The following is a 19008-nucleotide window of genomic DNA, read 5'->3' on the forward strand; positions in this document are numbered from 1 at the left end:
AACATTCCCTCACAGTTTTGTTTTTGGGAACTCACGAGCAACTTCCCAGTGGGTCACCCATCATGGGATTGCTCTAGCCCCTTTCTCACTTTAACTTCGGAGTTCCTACGGAATCCGAAGCTAATGAGCTCCCAAAAGGTCTCGTGCTAGTTAGGGATGGGAATATAAATTTAAGGATCACTCCCGTGTGCGATGTGAGATGTTACAATTTCGGATTGAATTAAATTTTTGCAAGAATGATCTGTGAATCGAGACTTAAAAAATAGACGGTTCAGATCGTTGAAATTCGATATGGAGTGAGCTCCACACCTAATCCCCATTTTTTTGAAAAAAATGGAGATCACTTTGCATAAAGGGCCTACACACACACACACACACACACTATTCTATTAAATTGGTCTAATTTTGGCTTATTAATTGAAATGTCCTTGAAACTGCTATTTAGTCTTCATTTATCTCTTGGAATTGATTTTGTCTCATTTTGCCTCATGAAACTGACATTTTCATCGATTTTGGTCTCACTTCACCTCATTCCATTAAAAACTATTAAATTTAAGGGTATTTTAAACATTTCACTTTTTACATATCTATTTACCTCTAGCCTACACCCTAAACCAATCTCATTTACATTTTTGACAACTCTAATTCAAACACCATGAGTTAGGGCCTTTTTAAAAATAAATTACTCAATTAATAGAAAAATTTTGAGCAACAATGGTTGCAAACTGTGCACATTTGCTCTAGATGATTTTTATGGTTTGGGAAGTATTTTGGACATGATAGCTCAACGGTTTTTTTTTTAAATTAAATTTTGTGCAACCGATCAGAGATAATTTTTCTATGGGTGAAACTTGTGGTTAGGCCAATTTCGATTAGAAAGATATCTTGAAATAAGATGATCATATATCCTTCTTGCTGTGATGAGTTTTTCAAGTGCAAAGTTTCGAGCCAATACATGGATACCTTCTTGTTGTAATGAGTTTTTCAAGTGCAAAGTTTCGAGCCAATACATGGATACCTTATAAGTGAAATGACTCCAAGCAATTGGAACGATGACTTCAAGCAATTGGAACAATGACTTTATAAGCCTTGAAAGCATGCAGCTTCTTATGTGAAAACAAGTAATAAATGGCTACATCAGAAAGAAGAACAACTCCAGAAAGAAGATAAACATAGCAACTTGGGAATACATAAAGGCCATGAAAAAGCAGCACGAACATTCCATAATGTCTCTGTTAAACATGGCTTACTATTTATATCTCGAAGATTTCAGGGTTTAGCTTTGCTTAAAGGATCTCAATCACTGCTAAAATAGAATTGCAAAGATGAACATCAAAAAAATTAAAAGGGTTAGTTAAAATGGGCTATACCAATCGCCTTGTTTACATTAAAATCGTTTCAACTTTAATTTAACCAATAAATCATAGTAAAAAATCAAATCACTTACGCACACGTAAGGCAAGTTCAATGGTCATGAACATAATATCCCTTCATTTCAGCACTACCAATTATACGGTTCAACTAGACTGCCATGGGCACATCATGTAACATTCAATCACAAAGAAAAAAAATTGTTCACTAAACCGAGAATCCATGAACTTGGATTGTTATCGAGTTTCAGAAAGCTAATATTGTGACGACCTGTCCCGAATTAAAATATATTTTATCTTTGAAAGTGTGGAAATGACAATTTTACCCTTGAAACGATGTGTGGTGGATATTTAAGCGGGCTAAGGAAATGGACCAATTACTTCACCTCCTACTTTCTTGGGTCAAATTAAAATTGTGTGGTTGTTTTTGGACCAAATGGTTAGCCTCAACTTGCAGCCCAATAGGATTTGAGGCAATTTAAAATTGCCCAATTCCATGAGCCACACACACACACACGTGCCCTTCTTCCCGTTTCTCTCTTCCTTCTTGAACTCTCTTCACGTCCGTACGACCAAACCCTCTAACCTTCAAACATCATCCCACACTCATAGATCAAGTGTAAGGATAACATTATCGTGCTTCCCTCGACTTCACAAGTCGAGATGTACCCCTGGTTGAGGGAGAGGATTTATGGAACTCGAGATACCCAAGCTCCGGTGAGGAGTGTGAAATTCTCTGACGCGATCACGAAGGTTTTAGTTAGTTTTGAGACCTAAGAAGGTTTAGACGTACGGTCGAAATATTTTCCGACCATATTCTGTTGATTTTAGAACCTTTGAAAGAAACCAGCGAGTGCAAAAGCGGCCAACGAAGGATTCTGGCGAATCACCAACTTTGACGGAATATTCTTAACGGCGTCAGGTGAGACGTTTCTGGATGACGAGCGCAGCCAGGCGAGACTTAGGGGTTACGACCCAGCTACATACCAGTGAGTGGACTTTTGGTTTTCTATATATACGTATATATACGTTTCCCATAAATTGTTTTAAATGGATTTACGTTTTTAAATGCCATGTCAATTGCATTACATTTTAGTATATGCATTAGTATAGATATGCATATTATTGCATGATGCTGCAGACGCCTAGGTAAGCTTCAAGTGAGTACATATTGATGTTAGTGATTGTAGTGTGTATAGTTATGTTTAAATGCATTTAGTGCTTATTATCCTGCACCCCGGTGTTAGTGCTCCGCCTGAGGCTACATACCAGTGAGTGGACTTTTGGTTTTCTATATATACGTATATATACGTTTCCCATAAATTGTTTTAAATGGATTTACATTTTTAAATGCCATGTCAATTGCATTACTTTTTAGTATATGCATAAGTATAGATATGCATATTATTGCATGATGCTGCAGACGCCTAAGTAAGCTTCATGTGAGTACATATTGATGTTAGTGATTGTAGTGTGTATGGTTATGTTTAAATGCATTTAGTGCTTATTATCCTGCACCCCGGTGTTAGTGCTCCGCCTGAGGCCAGGGCCTAGCCTTCACATGATCGTTCACCTCCCGCACCACACACTCACCTTGGATCCAAGGCAGGTGCCAGCTTGTCGTACAGACCACATTAGGTGGTTCCGACTTGTACGTGACTTGCGATACTTCGCACAGCCTTCACGTGATCATAGCACTTGAGCGTATTCATTTACACCAAGCCTGTCGTACAAACCACATTTGGTGGTTCCAACTTGTGTGCAGAACTTGATTGATGAGTTATGGACTCAGCCATACAGGTCACGTTAGGTGACTCTGGCTGATATATTTATTTTATATTGATTCATTCCACCTGACTTACTTATTTATGGTTGAGATGATTGACATGGCATATATCTGATTCTTGTGACTTTCGAGCAGGGTTATTATATACGTATATGATACTATTTCTGGGAAATATTACAGGTTTTACGGTGATGGGTTATTATATTTTTGGAAAGAGAAATGGTTTTTAAAAGTTTTGTTTTTGACCACTCACATTTTCTATTTTGCGCCCCTCCAGGTTCTAGATAGAAGTTCGTGTTGGTGGCTCACGAGGACTTCACGGCGGTTCTGACAGATATCCACCAGTGTAGGGTTTCTTTATGATCTGTATAATTAGTAATTAGACTTTTGGATTGCATTCTGATACCTACGCTCTGGTTATGTGTGTATTTACACTCTAAGCACTTTCACTCGCAAATATGCTAGTCTAGTGTAAATTAGCTAGTTGGCTTTTATTTATCCATATTTTTCTATCACTATCACTTCTGCACTACGCACATGGCTACATCACCCTCACGTGATGGCCAGCATACCTTGATTTAGATCGGGATGTGTCAAATATTTCCCTAAACGTTATTAAAATTATCCTAAATATGTAACAACCCGACCCAAAAATTTACGTTTTTATTGAGGGAATTGATGAAAATGCCCTAGAGGCAAGGATTTTGACTTCTGTTGACCATTGTCTAGAGGAACGTATGACTTATTCTTTCAGTGTAGTTGTGCAGTACTCGTTGATACGAACGCTTAGGCGAAAGCTGTTTGCGAGTCCGAATTCTAACGATATAGTCATATACGTTTGAAATTTTTTATTTAAAGTTAGTTAAATAATTGGAGCTCCCATTTTGGTGGGAAGGAAGCCAACCAGATTTTAAGGGAAGGTGAGGGGACCAATTAGGAGGAGGAAAAAGGAGGGAAATGAGAGAGGAAAAAAGAACAAGGGATCGGCGGGATCCCCTGACCCGCAACCTCGACCCATTTTCACCATATTTTCTGATGGTTTTCCACTGGATTTCTCATGAATTAGACCAATCCACCACTCCCAATCGTTTCCTAACCTTTCCTTCTTCCATTATCACCCAAACTTGGAAGGGATTTGAGGGTATTTGAAGGTAAATTCACGGGGGTGCACCGGAGGTGGTGTGGCGGCGATCGGCCATTTCCAAAGTAAATCCCGTCAACCACCACCACCATTAGACTCTCCTAGAACCCAGGAACAAAGCCCAAGTAGTGGTGGAGGCGTCGAAGCAAGTTTGGAGGTCGAATTGAATCACACCAAATTCTAGGGTTTCGTACAGTTTTAGCAAAATTGGAGCCTTTCTAGGCCAAATTGGATTTGGCCATAGGCGACGATGGTTCGTGACACCTGGATTTTCGAGCTAGAGAATCGTAGCGCAGGCTTTAGGTGAGTGGATTTATTCTTTTTATTGTATATATATATATATATCCATATGTTCTAAAGTACTATGAAATGATTGAGTTTAGATTATGTTATGGTGTATCTATATGCTTGTCACCTACAAATAATGGATGTGAACTTACGAATGGCTTGATCCCTGTTTAGAGTACGTAGGCAGTCTAACGAGACGTTAGATGCAGCCATACAATAAACGAGACTAAATAATTGAGACAATAGCCTTGTTTGAGGAATTGAGTAGTGTGAAGGAGATTGGTAGAAAATGTGAGATATAACCTTAGGTTTTGGTAGTTAAATGTTGGTCATAAATTAAGATGTAAAGAATCAAGAAATTGAAGTAAGGAAATGTAAGTAATGATAGTTAATTTAATTAGTGTCTAATTGGACTTATCACTGATGCATACTCTTGAAAGTAAATAGTTCGTGAGTGGGGTGTTACAGTTATGCATTTCATGCAATTTGTATATATGTTTATATATCTGGAAATATTATGATATGGTTGAATTTCAGATTTACATCACGGCATATTCATATGTATATTACCTTAACCTAATTATTGTGAATGCTTTGAAGTGCCAAATGATGCTGCGGACGTCCAGGTAAGCTTCAGGTGAGTACATGTTGATGATAGTGATAGTAGTGAGTATGATTGTGTTGAGATATGTTAGAGCTCATAAACATGCACTTCGGTGTTAGTGCTCCGCCCATGGCCAGGGCCTAGCCTTCACGTGATCGTTCACCTCCCGCACCACACGCTCACCTTGGATCCAAGGTAGGTGTCAGCCTGTTGTACAGACCACTTTAGGTGGTTCCGACTCGTAGGTGACTTGCGATACTTCGCACAGCCTTCACGTGATCGTAGTACTTAAAGCGTATTTATTTACATCCAGCCTGTCATACATACCATTTTAGGTGGTTCCGACTCATGTGCAGGAATTGGTAAATAAGCTAAATGATGAGATATGTGATGAGATATGGATAAGTAGTATAGGTCAATACAGGTGACTCCGACTTATATGCTAGCTATAAATGATGAGATATGTGATGATATGTGATGAGATATGGATAAGTCGTACAGGTCACTATAGGTGACTCCGACTTATATGCTAGCTATGAATGATGAGATATGTGATGAGATATGGATAAGTCGTACATGTCACTATAGGTGACTCCGACTTATATGCTAGTTATCATTGATGAGATATGTGATGAGATATGAATAAGTCGTACATGTCACTATAGGTGACTCCGACTTATGTGCTAGCATTGATTGATGTGATATGTCTACAGTTGTACAAGTCATCATAGGTAATTCTGACTTGCATGCTAGTATGGTTTATTAAGCACGTGATTATTTGTATTGCTAATGAGATGCTAGATAGTGGTATACTTCCGGGTTTACTATTAGTATACTTTTACGTAGTATGATTTGTTGGAAACTATACAAGTCTTACGGCGATGGGTTACTACCTTTGATAATGGAAATGATTTTGAAAATCTTTGTTTCGACCACTCACTCTTTCTATTTTTGTACCCCTCTAGGTTCTAATAGCAAAGTTTCGTATTGACGAGGACTTGTGGCACTCCCAGTTCAGGTGGCTCCTTATGATGGTATAATCATTATCTTACCTTACTGTGCTTACTTATGCTCTGTATCACGCGTAAAATGGGTCCATACTCGCTCACCGCGTATTTGTGTATATAGGCACTTTTAAGTTTAAATTTATTCACATTTTACACATTATCACATTCTATGGTTTCGTCACCTTCCAGGTGTCGGCCAGCACAGCTCGATTCGGAATCCTAATGGACTTTCCGGGTCAAGGTGTGTCAAAATCACCATTCACTTACTCCCAAAGTTGAACAAATGCAACAAAATTAAGATGTTGTATAATCTTAAGGGCTGGAATTAAAGTAAGCCCATTTGGTAATAAAGCTCAATCTTTGTCAAGAAAAAACATTTTATTTTCATTTCACCCAAAACTAGATTTTTCACTGCGGCCAAGTACTATCTCAAGCTAAAACCAAAACCCCATCATGTTTTCAATTTCAAAATTTTCTAGGCATTCAAAATGAAGCTTGTGGAATGAAGAATAAGATTATTACCTTTGTTAGACCCAAAGTGGCCGTAAAGGCCTGAAAATCTACATGGCATTCTACCAAAATCAAATCAAGAAACAAAGGGAAACCCAATTAAACCCACATTCCAATTTAACCAAAGTTCAACAATTTAACCCCAAATTAAATCAACAGAACAGAGAAAAAGAGGAAAACTCAAATGCAATAGGAGAAAAAGAGAGGAGAGAGAGATTACAAACAACGGCTGGCCTAAATTTGAAAGCGGCGGTGAACTCCCAGCTCCCTTTCACCTTTCTATTTCAATAGGATTATAAGATTCAATGCCCATATAGTCTGGATCAAATGTGGTGTCATCAATCTGACTCCTTGTATTACAAACATTTTTGTGTTATTGGGATTACTTAACCTTACTAGCTATTTAAATCTTCTCAAATTTCCTCTAATGCCCCTACAACACAAAACAAAATTAGTGACAAAAATTGTGTAACGTGCAATTAGTTTTTCCTTATTTTATTATCAAAGGGGGAAAGAAAAAACAGTAGCGACTCATTTTGATTATTACTCGCCAGTTCGTGTTGGTCATCCGGTTCCAATTATCAAGAGATTGCATTACAAAAACTGCTTTGTGATCAATTCATAGAACTTTGTGCTATAATCAAAATCAATCATATTATAAACTTTTATTATTTAAAAGAAAATGATTAAAAATAATTTTTCTTAATCAATCAATTATAACACATAAATAGACGGTTTGTAATATTTTTACCTTATCCGCTAAACGATTAAGCCCAAACGACATGCCGTCTTATGCGAGGCTCAAACGGCGTTGTTCGCTCTTCGACTCCAAGTTCAGTCTTCCTTCCATGTCTCAGGTCTGGTTTGGTACTAAAGTGATTCTGAAAAAAGTTGGTATAAAAAAAAGCTGGGAGCTGTTTTTGTGTTTGGTAAACATTAAGCTTCAGCCTTTTTTTACAGTGTTGGGTGAAAAAAAGTCAAAAACAAGAAGCTGCAAAACCCAGCTTTGAAAAATCGATTTTTTTTCACATCTGTTTTATATAAAAGTTTACCAAACATTATAATACTGTTTTTTTTATTTCAAAAACACTTTTACAAAAAAGTTTACCAAACACTCTGTTGCTTTATTTTACGTCACAGTAGCAGTTTTTTTTCAAAACAAAGCATTACCAAACCAGAGTCGCTCTCTCTGTCTGAAGCAGAAAGGGTTTCAACTGAAGTTAAACCCTCACCCTCCTTCTGATTCCCGCGCTCTGAGAGCTTCTAGGGTTTCAGCGTCGGTCAGCCAGAAGCCACTGCAAACCCTAGAGTTTTGAAGGCGACGTGGTTTTGGTGCTGATGGACGTAGAAATGGACGCTTCTCCAAGCTTCTTCGACCCCGAGGACCTCACAATCAGAGAGAAGTTTCGTCGATACGGGTTCGGATCTAAATTTCTCAGTTATCTGAAATTACTGTATTTTTTTTTTTGGTTTATTTGGGGTTTTCTGGGATGAAGCTTGATTACAAAAATCGAATTTGTAGTCCTATTGTGTTATTTAATGGAAATTAAGCTACTTTTGATTGGTAAATATCGGTTCAAGGATTAGGGTTTTGATTTCAGAGTGTGAAGGCTTAGAATTAATTTTCAAATTTTGCAACATGTAATGCCACTTCTCATCTATGGTAAAAATAGTCCCCTTAGAGAGCCCTTTGAATTTCCGGGTATTGTTCCGATTGGTTTTACTTTTCGTATGTTTGAAGTGAACCTTTCTGGATGTTTTTAGAAGTGTCATTGGTATGCATATTGTGGTTTTTACTTATTGGTTTAATGTAATGCCAGGAAAAGGCACTTGACTTCAAGCATGTCGCCCCACCAAGATAATTCAGCTTCTAAATACAGTGAATCTAGGCTACTATACGACGGGCAGAATTTACATAGCCCGACCAATGCTGCACTTCTTCTTGAAAATATTAAACAAGAGGTTGAAGGCATTGATGCTAATCATGTGGAAAGAACTTCTTTCTTAAGAAGGAGGTCGCCCATTGATGGCACAGGTATGGATGATGGTGCTGGGTCAGTCCACCATTCAATCAAAGTTTTGAAGAATGAGGAGGATTCACTGGCTGATGATGGAGATCCAACCTTTAGCCTATTTGCATCTCTACTTGATTCTGCTCTTCAAGGTGCTTGAGCTAGACATACCTATTAATATAGTACTCAAAATTTAGATTTCTGTTAGTTATATTTATATCCATCTTCAACATTTCCTTTTGATAGTGCTTCTGGTATCAAGCTTCTTCTCAGTTTTATAAATTATATCAACCTTTCCTGATGAGCAGTTTGACGTCGCTTCTAATTGACTAACCTGTTTATCTTTTTGGTGGCTTGCAGGGTTGTTGCCTTTTCCTGACTTGATATTAAGATTTGAAGAATCCTGCCGAAATGTTTCAGAGTCGATTAGGTATGTTCTGGTATTGAAAATACTTTTTAAACTGGCATAGAAGCTGTTAGTATTGCTATACACACAAATGCTTATCGGGTTCTTCTACAGGTATGGTTCCAATATAAGGCATCGTGTTGTAGAGGACAAGTTGATGAGGCAGAAGGCTCAACTCCTGCTTGATGAGGCTGCTTCTTGGTCCCTTTTGTGGTGCCTTTATGGGAAAGGAAATCTATCTCTAACCTCTGAAGTTTTATGCTATAGCTGATTTCCTTCACACATGTACAGATGCATATTTACACTTCACACAAATGCACGTGGTGTAATTGGCAATATGGATGTGGTCATCCATTTAACTTCGATAAATAAATGTGCATGGAATCCAAAATTTTCATGGGAACGGACTGATATTTACATTTCATCTAGAATATGTGAGTTTCTGACTGACTTCTGTCTATGGAGCTGTTGGCGTGGGTTGGCAAGTTTTTGCCATGATGGGTGAGCTTGCTAGCACAAAGTTTTTAATTTTCAAAATCTTGGGCCATAGGCCCATGCCAAGCCTAACCCAGCCCTGGTCCGCCCCTTCCAATCATGTTGTTTTTTATGCTGTATAGATTCAGCGTATGAATGGAAATATCAACACAGGTCTGTAAATGTGAAAAGTCATCTGCGTTAAAGATAAAACTTCTTTCTGTACCAACTTACCATTCTTTATGTTACATTTGTTCTAATAATCTGAAATTGCAGGCAATCCAACAAAAAAAAATTATTTGATCTTTGCTTGTTCTAATGCTAATCTATTTTAAAAGATCAGCATTTCCTAGGAATAAACTGTTTGTAGTCAAAACTGAGTTAATTAATGTGTATTTTATAGGTTTATTCAGCTATATACCCTGAGTTGTGTCTATTTTGTGGTTGGTGGAAAAAAAAATTAATGTCTTTTGTTCCCTTTAGGTTAATAATATTTTTTTTTGGTTACTAGTCTTACACTTATTAGCTCTGAGTTTAGTGTGACAGTTATTCTTCTTCTTGCAGGGACTGAAGAGATCCCTAAAGAGTTCATCTTGGTAATGCATTTTCCTTGTCATTAGTTGTTTGATTGGAAAAACATGTGAATTTATTTATTTATTTTTAGTAGAAATTTAATATATTAAGAAGTACAGGGAGGTTAGCCAAAAAACCAAAAAAAAAAAAAAACTCATTTAAATATATTGACTCATGGCAGTTGCCCTCAACATCACATTTGGAGGCTTGCCAATTTGTCGTAGAGGACCATACGGCACAATTATGTCTACGCATTGTTCAATGGCTAGAAGGCTTAGCCTCCAAAGCACTTGACTTGGAAAGAAAGGTTACCACTTAAAGCTATAGTTTTCCCCAGAACATGTTTAATTGTGCAAAATCATTATTCTCTGGTTAATATACCAATCTGTTCTTATGCAATCTTTTTGTTGTCGTATCACACCATGGCACGTATTGGCCTCTTTACTCAGTAAAAGACAGTGAGCTTTCACTGCTTATTGTAGACTTTTGTGTACCAGGAAATTTTGAAGTTGGAAAATTTAATACTTGCAGGTGCGGGGGTCTCATGTCGGTGCCTGTCTCCCAAGCTCTGGAATTTGGTATCATACTCAATGCTATCTTAAGAAAGGAGCCTCCAGTACAAATACCGTTCATCACCTGGATTTTGATGCTCCAACACGTGAACTTGCTCAACTACTACCTGATGACAAAGTATTTTTTGTTCTCTTACAAATTTAAGTTTTCTTAGATTTTGAAGTGCCATTGTAGTGCTTCAGGTGTCCATGCTCTTTTATTTGCATATAAAATTTACACATTTCAAATTAATTATCTGTTATAAAATTGAATTTCAAATTAACTAGGTTGTCTAGAGGAATTTTTCTATGACTGCACCCGCGTGCCTTGCTCTCCTTAAGTTACTAGTGGATTAATGCCCCTAGTGGACTTCACTGTCATGATATTTTGGCACAAAGCTTACATTTGGTCGAGCCTTTAAGGAAGACACTATAGTATGTAATGGAATATATATCAAGTTGTATGTAAAAAGTTACTGGCATTATGTATTTTATTCTAAGAAGAACAAAGAATATCAAGATATAAGCTGTCGTGTGGAAAGATGATAGTCTTTATAACATTATGAACCTTTTGTATATTGTCTGGAAATTGCTTTAAAATTATTGAAAGTACTTTAAATCCTATGGAGTTGTAACTGATATAGTACATGTGTGTTTGTGCTGCAAGACAACACGGATTGTTCTTTACAATGTAGTGTTTAAGCTCTACATTATATTTGTTTTGGAGGGGCCAGGTTTTGTTAAGTCAGAAGCAATCAACTCAAATCCTTGCTCCAACCCCTCACCCCTTCTTTTTGGCCAGGGATGCATAAATCTACTTTTAACTTAAGTTATCAACTTGTAATTTCTTTTTAATGTCAAAGTATGTTACCTATTGGGGTTTGAGGCATATTAATTCCTTTTAATTTTCGTACATTCAGAATATCTGCCATATGTAACTTCTATGTTATCGTGCATGTATGTTTCTATCAGATAAAATTTAACAGTTGTACGCCTGCAGAAACAAGATGAATCTCTGTTGGAAGATGTCTGGACTCTTTTAAGAGCTGGAAGACGGGAAGAGGCATGTCACCTTTGCCGGTCTGTGGGACAGGTTAGTGAAGTTGTGAAAAATATGAGATAATACTTTATTTTATGTTTGTTGCTCTCTTGACACCTGCTAACATTTCGGTAGCCATGGAGAGCTGCAACTTTGTGCGTATTTGGAGGAATTGATGAGTTTCCGTCAGTTGAAGCCGTGGTGAAAAATGGAAAGAAGAGAACTTTGCAAGCCATTGAGTTAGAAAGTGGCATTGGCCACCAATGGCATCTGTGGAAATGGGCATCATATTGTGCATCGGAGGTAGGGTTGAAAGGATTTAGGAACATAAAATTCTGTCCTTTTGTATGGATTTCATACATTGTTAGGACTTAATTATATAAATATTTTCTGTTTTGCTCCCTGGTTTTCTCATTGTTCCTAATGTTATAGAATTATCTGTTTCTTTTTATTCCTTTCTTCCCCCCTGAAGTATTTTAACATGCTAAATTTCCTTTCTATTTATTTTGAAGAAAATAGCTGAGCAAGATGCTGGGAAATATGAAGCAGCAGTGTATGCAGCACAATGTAGTAATTTAAGGCGCATGCTTCCAATCTGCACTGACTGGGAGGTATTTGTCCCCTTGCCCCAAAATTATAAGAATCCTCAAAATCTTTTTTAATTACATCTACTTTTTAATGATTCATATTTTGTGATTTTTTAATTGTTAAGTAACTTATATCAAAAAATTAAAGTGCCACTTTTGCATAGTGCGAATGTTGCTATTCTTGCTGCACTCTAAAACTAGTTTACACGTGTTGGATTGTTGTACTTGGAGATTCTTGATAGCATTATATTTTTTTTCCATTCCCTTATAACAACACCATTAGTTTTTCATATTTCTTAAATCTAACCAAAATATTTGCAGTCAGCATGCTGGGCTATGGCAAAATCATGGTTAGATGTTCAGGTGGATTTGGAATTGGCTCATTTGGAACCAGGAAGAATGGATCAATTTAAAAGCATTGGAGATGCAATTGATGGAAGTCCTGGACATATTGACGGAGCTGTTCAGCCTTCAAATGGACCAGGAATTTGGCCGCTCCAAGTTTTGAACCAACAACCACGACAACTTTCAGATCTACTCCAGAAACTTCAATCAGGGTATATACACAATGCATATGCATTTTTCATTCTGATTTTGAGCTGTTATTTTCTGCAGTATTGCTTAATGTTAATGAAAGAGTAGTTTCTTTGAGATGAAAATTTCTATTTGTTTGAATTAGGGAATTAGTTCATGAAAGTGTTACTCGAGGATGCAAGGAGCAGCAACGTCAAATTGAGGTATCTTCAAAAACAATTAGTTGATTCTCTCTGTTTCTATGGAAAATCGTTCCACCGTTTAGCTTCATGGATTGGAAATTATTTTCTATTGTTTGATTCAATGAGAATTTCTTCTCCTGTGGAAATTTCTTTAGGACATGCATTTCCTTTTTGATAGAGATGTATTTTATAATTTTTATTAACCAAAAAAAAAAAGAAAAAAAAAGAAGAATCCCCCTAATATCAACCAAACAGACAAACACAGTAAAAAAAAAAATGTTATAGAAAATAGTTTCTCAAACATTTGTGCTAGGTTAAAAGCCTTGATCAAAATGTAGCTCTCAAACACTTGTGTTAGGTTGAACCCTTGACAAAATATAATAAGAAGATATTCATAATTTTTTTTTCCTAAAACATCAGAGAATTTTATGAAGAGTTGTTTTGAAAAAAATTCTTTGGGTGGAAAACCTTTGCTCAAAGAAATTTGATTTCTTCCAAAACAAATTTCTATGAGATTGTGTAAATGTTTTTGCTTGAATCATGTGCGTGTTTCTTTTTCTTGACAAAAGAATTGCAAGGTGTATGAATTGTATATTTATATATGCACCTACTGTCTATTTATCACTTTTCTATAAGTATGTGTGTACTATTCCTTTTATATATAGAGAGATAATATTCACACACCCCAAATTACTTCCACCACACCCTTTTATTTGTTTTATATTTTTTTGATATTCTACACACCACTAGCACTTGATAGAAAAATATTAAAAAATTAAAAGGGTGTGGGGGAAGTAATTTGGGTGTGTGAATATAATCTCTCTATATATAAGTCCTCACTCCTTGTATACCATACTTGGGGGCCTGCTTTTCATTTCTTTTCTCTTTTTCCTTCTGCACTTATAACAACAAATTGGTTGACAGATGAAACTAATGTTAGGAGATATCTCACAATTGCTGGACCTTATATGGTCATGGATAGCCCCATCAGAAGATGATCAGAGTTTCTTCAGGTAATGTTGGAGTTGCATGCACCTCAGTTCTCTGACCTAATGTGTTAGAGATGACTATGTTTCATAGGACCAATGAATTCTTTGTTCCTGGGCCTTTCAGCATTTGATAATTTTGTGTGACCAAATACCAAACTCACACAAACCAGTGTACAGTTTATGTTCTGCCCCCTGGAAAGTCTCAGTGATTGGGATGGCTGAAAAATGTATGAGTTCAATGCAATGTGCAAGTTCTTGAATGGATGATCACTATATAATGATTCTCCATGTTACTTTGTTTGGTGATTACTTTCGTACATGTATACCTCGGTTTCAAGATATTTTTGTAAAATCAGTTTCGATATTTTTTGTAAACAAATTTATTGCAGTCTTCCATGTTCCGCTGAAACAAACAAATTAAGTAGTTGTCTAATGTTTTAGGATTGGTTTAATGACTAATGGACGTCGTTTTTTTCTTGATTAGGCCCCATGGAGATCCTCAGATGATTCGATTTGGTGCTCATCTAGTGCTTGTGCTTAGATATTTACTTGATGATGAAAATAAGGATACTTTGAGAGAGAAGATTATGAATGTTGGTGATCTCATTGTACACATGTGAGTAGCTTCATATCATGTCTAGTGCAATTGTTATGTGATACGGTATGAACTATTGTTGAATAACAAAAATGAGAACTTGGGCTAACAATATGAGACAAAGTTGGACCCCTTGAATGAACCCAGTGTGGATAAAAGGGTGTTTCTCATGTCTTTGGAGACGGCTTGAATTTTGTGTCACGGAGATTTCTATTCTATTATAAGAGGATTATGTGTGTATATATATACATGTGTATGTATTTGGGTGGATGCGGCTAATTGGTTTATTGTTCTTTAATGGTTGGTGAATCTAATTCTAGGTATGCCATGTTTCTGTTTTCCAAGCAACACGAGGAGTTGGTGGGTATATATGCTTCTCAACTTGCACACCACCGTTGCATTGACCTCTTTGTGCACATGATGGAACTGAGGCTAAACAGCAGGTTAATGTTTCTGTACAATGTTCTCCTGTTACTGTTTTTAACAAAATATATGTAGGGTATTCAAATTTGAAAACGTATCGTAATTTATGTTAGCAGGATATCAAAAAATTGCAGGGTATTCTATGCAGGTTGTATAATTTTTTTTTTTCTTGGATGGAGATGGAGGAGACATGCAGCTTTATTTATTACCCAGTATATATTATTTATATTTATATGTTGTCTCTAAACAGTGTGCATGTCAAATATAAGATCTTCCTTTCTGCTATGGGGTATTTACAATTTTCTCCCATGGACAACTCAAAAGGAAGTTTTGAAGAAATTGTTGAGAGGTATTTCTTGTTTCTTTATCCTACTTTACTTTTGGGATAGGAAGAAAGCAATTTGATCGTTCTATATGTTATTCTACTTCTAACAAACTGTTTAAACAGGGTTCTGTCAAGATCTCGGGAAATGAAAGTTGGCAAGTATGATAAGTTATCAGATGTTGCAGAGCAGCACCGGCTGCAGAGCCTTCCGAAAGCTATGGTTGTCCAGTGGCTATGCTTTAGTCCCCCCTCAACCGTTACTAATGTTGAGGATGTCAGTACAAAACTTCTTCTACGAGCTCTGATACACAGGTAATGGTTGTACCATGTTGTATAGCTCCATATAGGTTTCTGGAACATCAAGCTGGTTTCTGGTCAGTATATAATTCGGAAATCAAACAAAAATGATTAAACAGCATGAAAGAACAGTTCAGTTCTTTTCTTTTTGTGATGTGTTAAGATGATGTATACTTTCTTGTTAGAGAAAAAAAGGTAATTTATATCTTAAGGTTGTAGTTCTCGTCTTGGTGAGAATTGTTTACTCTAATTGTTATAGTAGCTCCATGAGATTCTTTAGGTGGTATTTGTTGTTGATGCATTCTCAGTGCATCTTCCTTGCCTGCTCTATTTGGTTTTGGTCCTTCAATTCGTCAATTTTAACCTCTTATTTTCTCCCTTTAGCAACATATTGTTCCGGGAGTTTGCCCTGGTTTCAATGTGGAGAGTTCCTGCAATGCCCATTGGTGCTCACACATTACTTAGTTTCCTTGCTGAACCTTTAAAGCAACTTTCAGAATCTTCTAATACCTTGGAGAATTACAACGTGTCTCAGAACCTCAAAGAGTTCCACGATTGGGTATGCTTTGTTTTTATGTCCCCCCTCTTTGCTCTCAATTTATCTCTCTCTAACCTTGTCAACTTACTAGTAATTTAGTATGGTATCAAATCCTTGTGAAATTTTATTTCATTTATATATGTATATAATAATTTGTTATTTATTTTGAACAGAGTGAGTATTATTCTTGTGATGCAAAATATCGCAGCTGGCTCAAAATTGAATTAGAGAATGCAGAGGTTTCTCCTCTTGAACTCTCAATGGAGGAAAAACAAAGGGCCGTTTCAGCAGCCAATGAGACTCTGAATTCATCTCTGTCATTGTTACTGAGTAAGCTGATTATTTCTCTTATTAAATGTGAAAACAAGCTTAGAAAGATATCTTTGTTTGGCTTGTATTTTTTCAAACAACAAAGATATTCCTGAGGACAATGAGTTTAGATCCATTATGTGTCCCTTTTTTTTTCTTTCTAATTTTCACCTTTTTCAGATTTAATTTTAGTTGCTTGGCATATAAATAAGTTGTCCTTGTATTGTAGGAACTGAAAATCCTTGGTTAGCTTCAGCTCAAGATCATTTGTACGAATCTGTGGAACCTATATTTCTTGAATTGCACGCCACCGCAATGCTTTGCTTGCCATCTGGTGAATGTCTGCCTCCAGATGCAACCGTGTGCACTACATTGATGAGTGCTCTTTACTCTTCAGTGAGCGAGGAAGATGTGTTGCATAGGCAACTAATGGTATGTTTGTTTGTGGAAGCTGATAGGAAGAAAGGATAAAATAAATGTGTATTGATAGATTCTCCAAACTTAAAATCTAAGTTTCTCTTGGTGTGGGTTCTCAGTGGTGAGAACAATAAGAGGCTGACACTGTCCAGAATATTGTCCCTTTACCTACCTAATCTTTTATGCATTAACCTTTCTGTTTCTTTCTTCACTTTTCTTCTGCTCACTAACAGGAATCTTTTTGTTCCTCCACAGATAAATGTCACCATATCCTCAAAGGACAATTACTGTGTAGAGGTTGTGCTTCGCTGCTTGGCAGTGGCAGGTGATGGTCTTGGGCCTCGGGAACACACTGATGGGGGTCTTCTTGGTACTGTTATGGCTGCTGGCTTCAAAGGTAAGCAATATTATTGATACTGCAGTTCTATTGTGCTTTGCTCGATGCCCTCTCTGGTTTTCTTTGATCTTCAGGTAAATTTTAGGGCTCGGGCCTTTCAGCTTTGCTTGATGTGAGATGAATTTTATGTTGGAAAAAGCAAAGGGTAATAAATGGATTATTCGGCAGCTCTCTATGTTCAACCTACCATAATCTTCAGAAACTGATCAAAGTGTGGTCGCGCTGCTATAGAATCAAAATTGAATGAAATGTACTCTTCGAATGCTGAATGAAAGAAATAGTAGGAGAAAAGGTGATTAAACTGATTAATTTTCATTGCAGGTGAGTTGCTTCGTTTTCAAGCTGGAGTTACCATCGAGATTTCCCGAATAGATGCTTGGTATTCGAGCAAAGAAGGTTCCCTAGAGAGCCCAGCAATGTACATTGTGCGGGGCCTTTGTCGTAGGTGCTGTATTCCAGAAGTCATTCTTCGATGCATGCAGGTAAACTTCTTCCCAAGTAGCCTTCTACTAGAAATTTATCTATGAATGATTACATAGAGTAACAAGAACTGTGCACACCTTTTAATGGTGTAATGTATGTCACAATACGCAGGTCTCTCTTTCGCTTATAGAGTTGGGTGTTCCACCTGAAAGCCATGATCAGTTGATTGAATTAGTTGCTAGCTCCGAAGCTGGGGTCCTTCATTTGTTTAGTCACCAACAATTGCAAGTAAGCTAATAGATACTTCTCATTTATTCACCACTGGCGGGTAGAAAATTTATAACTCGAGGCTTTAAGCATATTGACCCTTTATCTACGAGCAGTCTCCCACTTTTTGACAATCAGATGAAAATGGCTATTCCTCCTTTTAGGGGCACTTTTGTATTGTAAATTAAAACCCTTGCCATCAAAATTTCAACTGCCCGTACCATTGCCTTCACTTCGGAAACTGCTGTGGAGCTCCCTCTTTTACTTTCTCTTTTTGCATCCGTTGATTAACATGACCCGACTTTATTGAACTGCCGTCTCATCTGCAGGAGTTTTTGTTGTTTGAGAGGGAATGCTCCATAAACCAAATGGAGCTTGAAGAGGAGCTTTCTTCTTGACTTGGTGGTCAAGAAGAGGTCTCTAGGTGCTTACTGCAAGGCTGATAGGGTTGTAAAATGGTATGCTTCGTAGTTTTACGGTCGGAGGTATTCCGAATCGCTATCCAACGACAGCGGTGCCGTCCGCAATTTTTTTGAATGCATTTACCCCGCTGTGAAGATTTTATTGTTTGTATAGGTTTTTGTAAGACTTCTCTTTGTAGGTGGTTCAATGATTAAGGAATATCGATGTTATATTAATTTATTTTTGTCGAGAAAGATGGTTGTTTTTTATATTTTATTTTTTCTAAACATATTAGTATTGCTACTGTTCTTAGTTTTTCGAAATTGTTGTACATGCTAGCGGATGTCAAACTATGAGCATGCAGACGACGGTCTCTCCATAAGTGATTTTCACACATTTTTATTTATTTTTTATTTTTTGATAGAAAAGAAATTCATTAAAGAGAAAAGCCCATAGGACAACTCGTTTCAGTACAATCATAGAGAAAAGCCTAATGAGCGGCCAAGGGCAAAGTTCTATCCCAAACATAAAAATCATCAACAGAATAACTAACACTAGTTAT

General features: G+C 36.9%; 1 protein-coding gene across 2 annotated transcripts; it reads left to right on the top strand.

The window, feature by feature from the left end:
• The first annotated feature begins 7852 nt into the window (after positions 1 to 7852).
• LOC137707911 (nuclear pore complex protein NUP107) lies at positions 7853 to 18749 on the top strand. 2 transcript variants are annotated; one of them, XM_088689503.1, is made up of 24 exons: positions 7853 to 8124; positions 8527 to 8870; positions 9079 to 9148; positions 9239 to 9352; positions 10161 to 10194; positions 10353 to 10478; positions 10703 to 10861; positions 11723 to 11815; positions 11897 to 12064; positions 12274 to 12372; positions 12670 to 12905; positions 13028 to 13085; positions 13989 to 14077; positions 14538 to 14669; positions 14969 to 15091; positions 15322 to 15420; positions 15520 to 15708; positions 16078 to 16252; positions 16405 to 16561; positions 16770 to 16972; positions 17213 to 17354; positions 17676 to 17836; positions 17949 to 18065; positions 18374 to 18749. In XM_088689503.1, exons 1-24 carry the CDS (start codon positions 8045 to 8047, stop codon positions 18440 to 18442), a joined length of 3237 nt encoding a protein of 1078 aa, XP_088545629.1. In that variant the 5' UTR covers positions 7853 to 8044; the 3' UTR covers positions 18443 to 18749. The 2 variants fall into 2 exon arrangements, with proteins under 2 accessions (XP_088545629.1, XP_088545630.1); XM_088689504.1 differs by lacking the exon at positions 10353 to 10478.
• The last annotated feature ends 259 nt before the right edge of the window (positions 18750 to 19008 follow it).

This window comes from Pyrus communis, chromosome 17, assembly GCF_041283825.1.
Source record: "Pyrus communis isolate YQ-2024b chromosome 17, ASM4128382v1, whole genome shotgun sequence".
Taxonomy (NCBI): Eukaryota; Viridiplantae; Streptophyta; class Magnoliopsida; order Rosales; family Rosaceae; genus Pyrus; species Pyrus communis.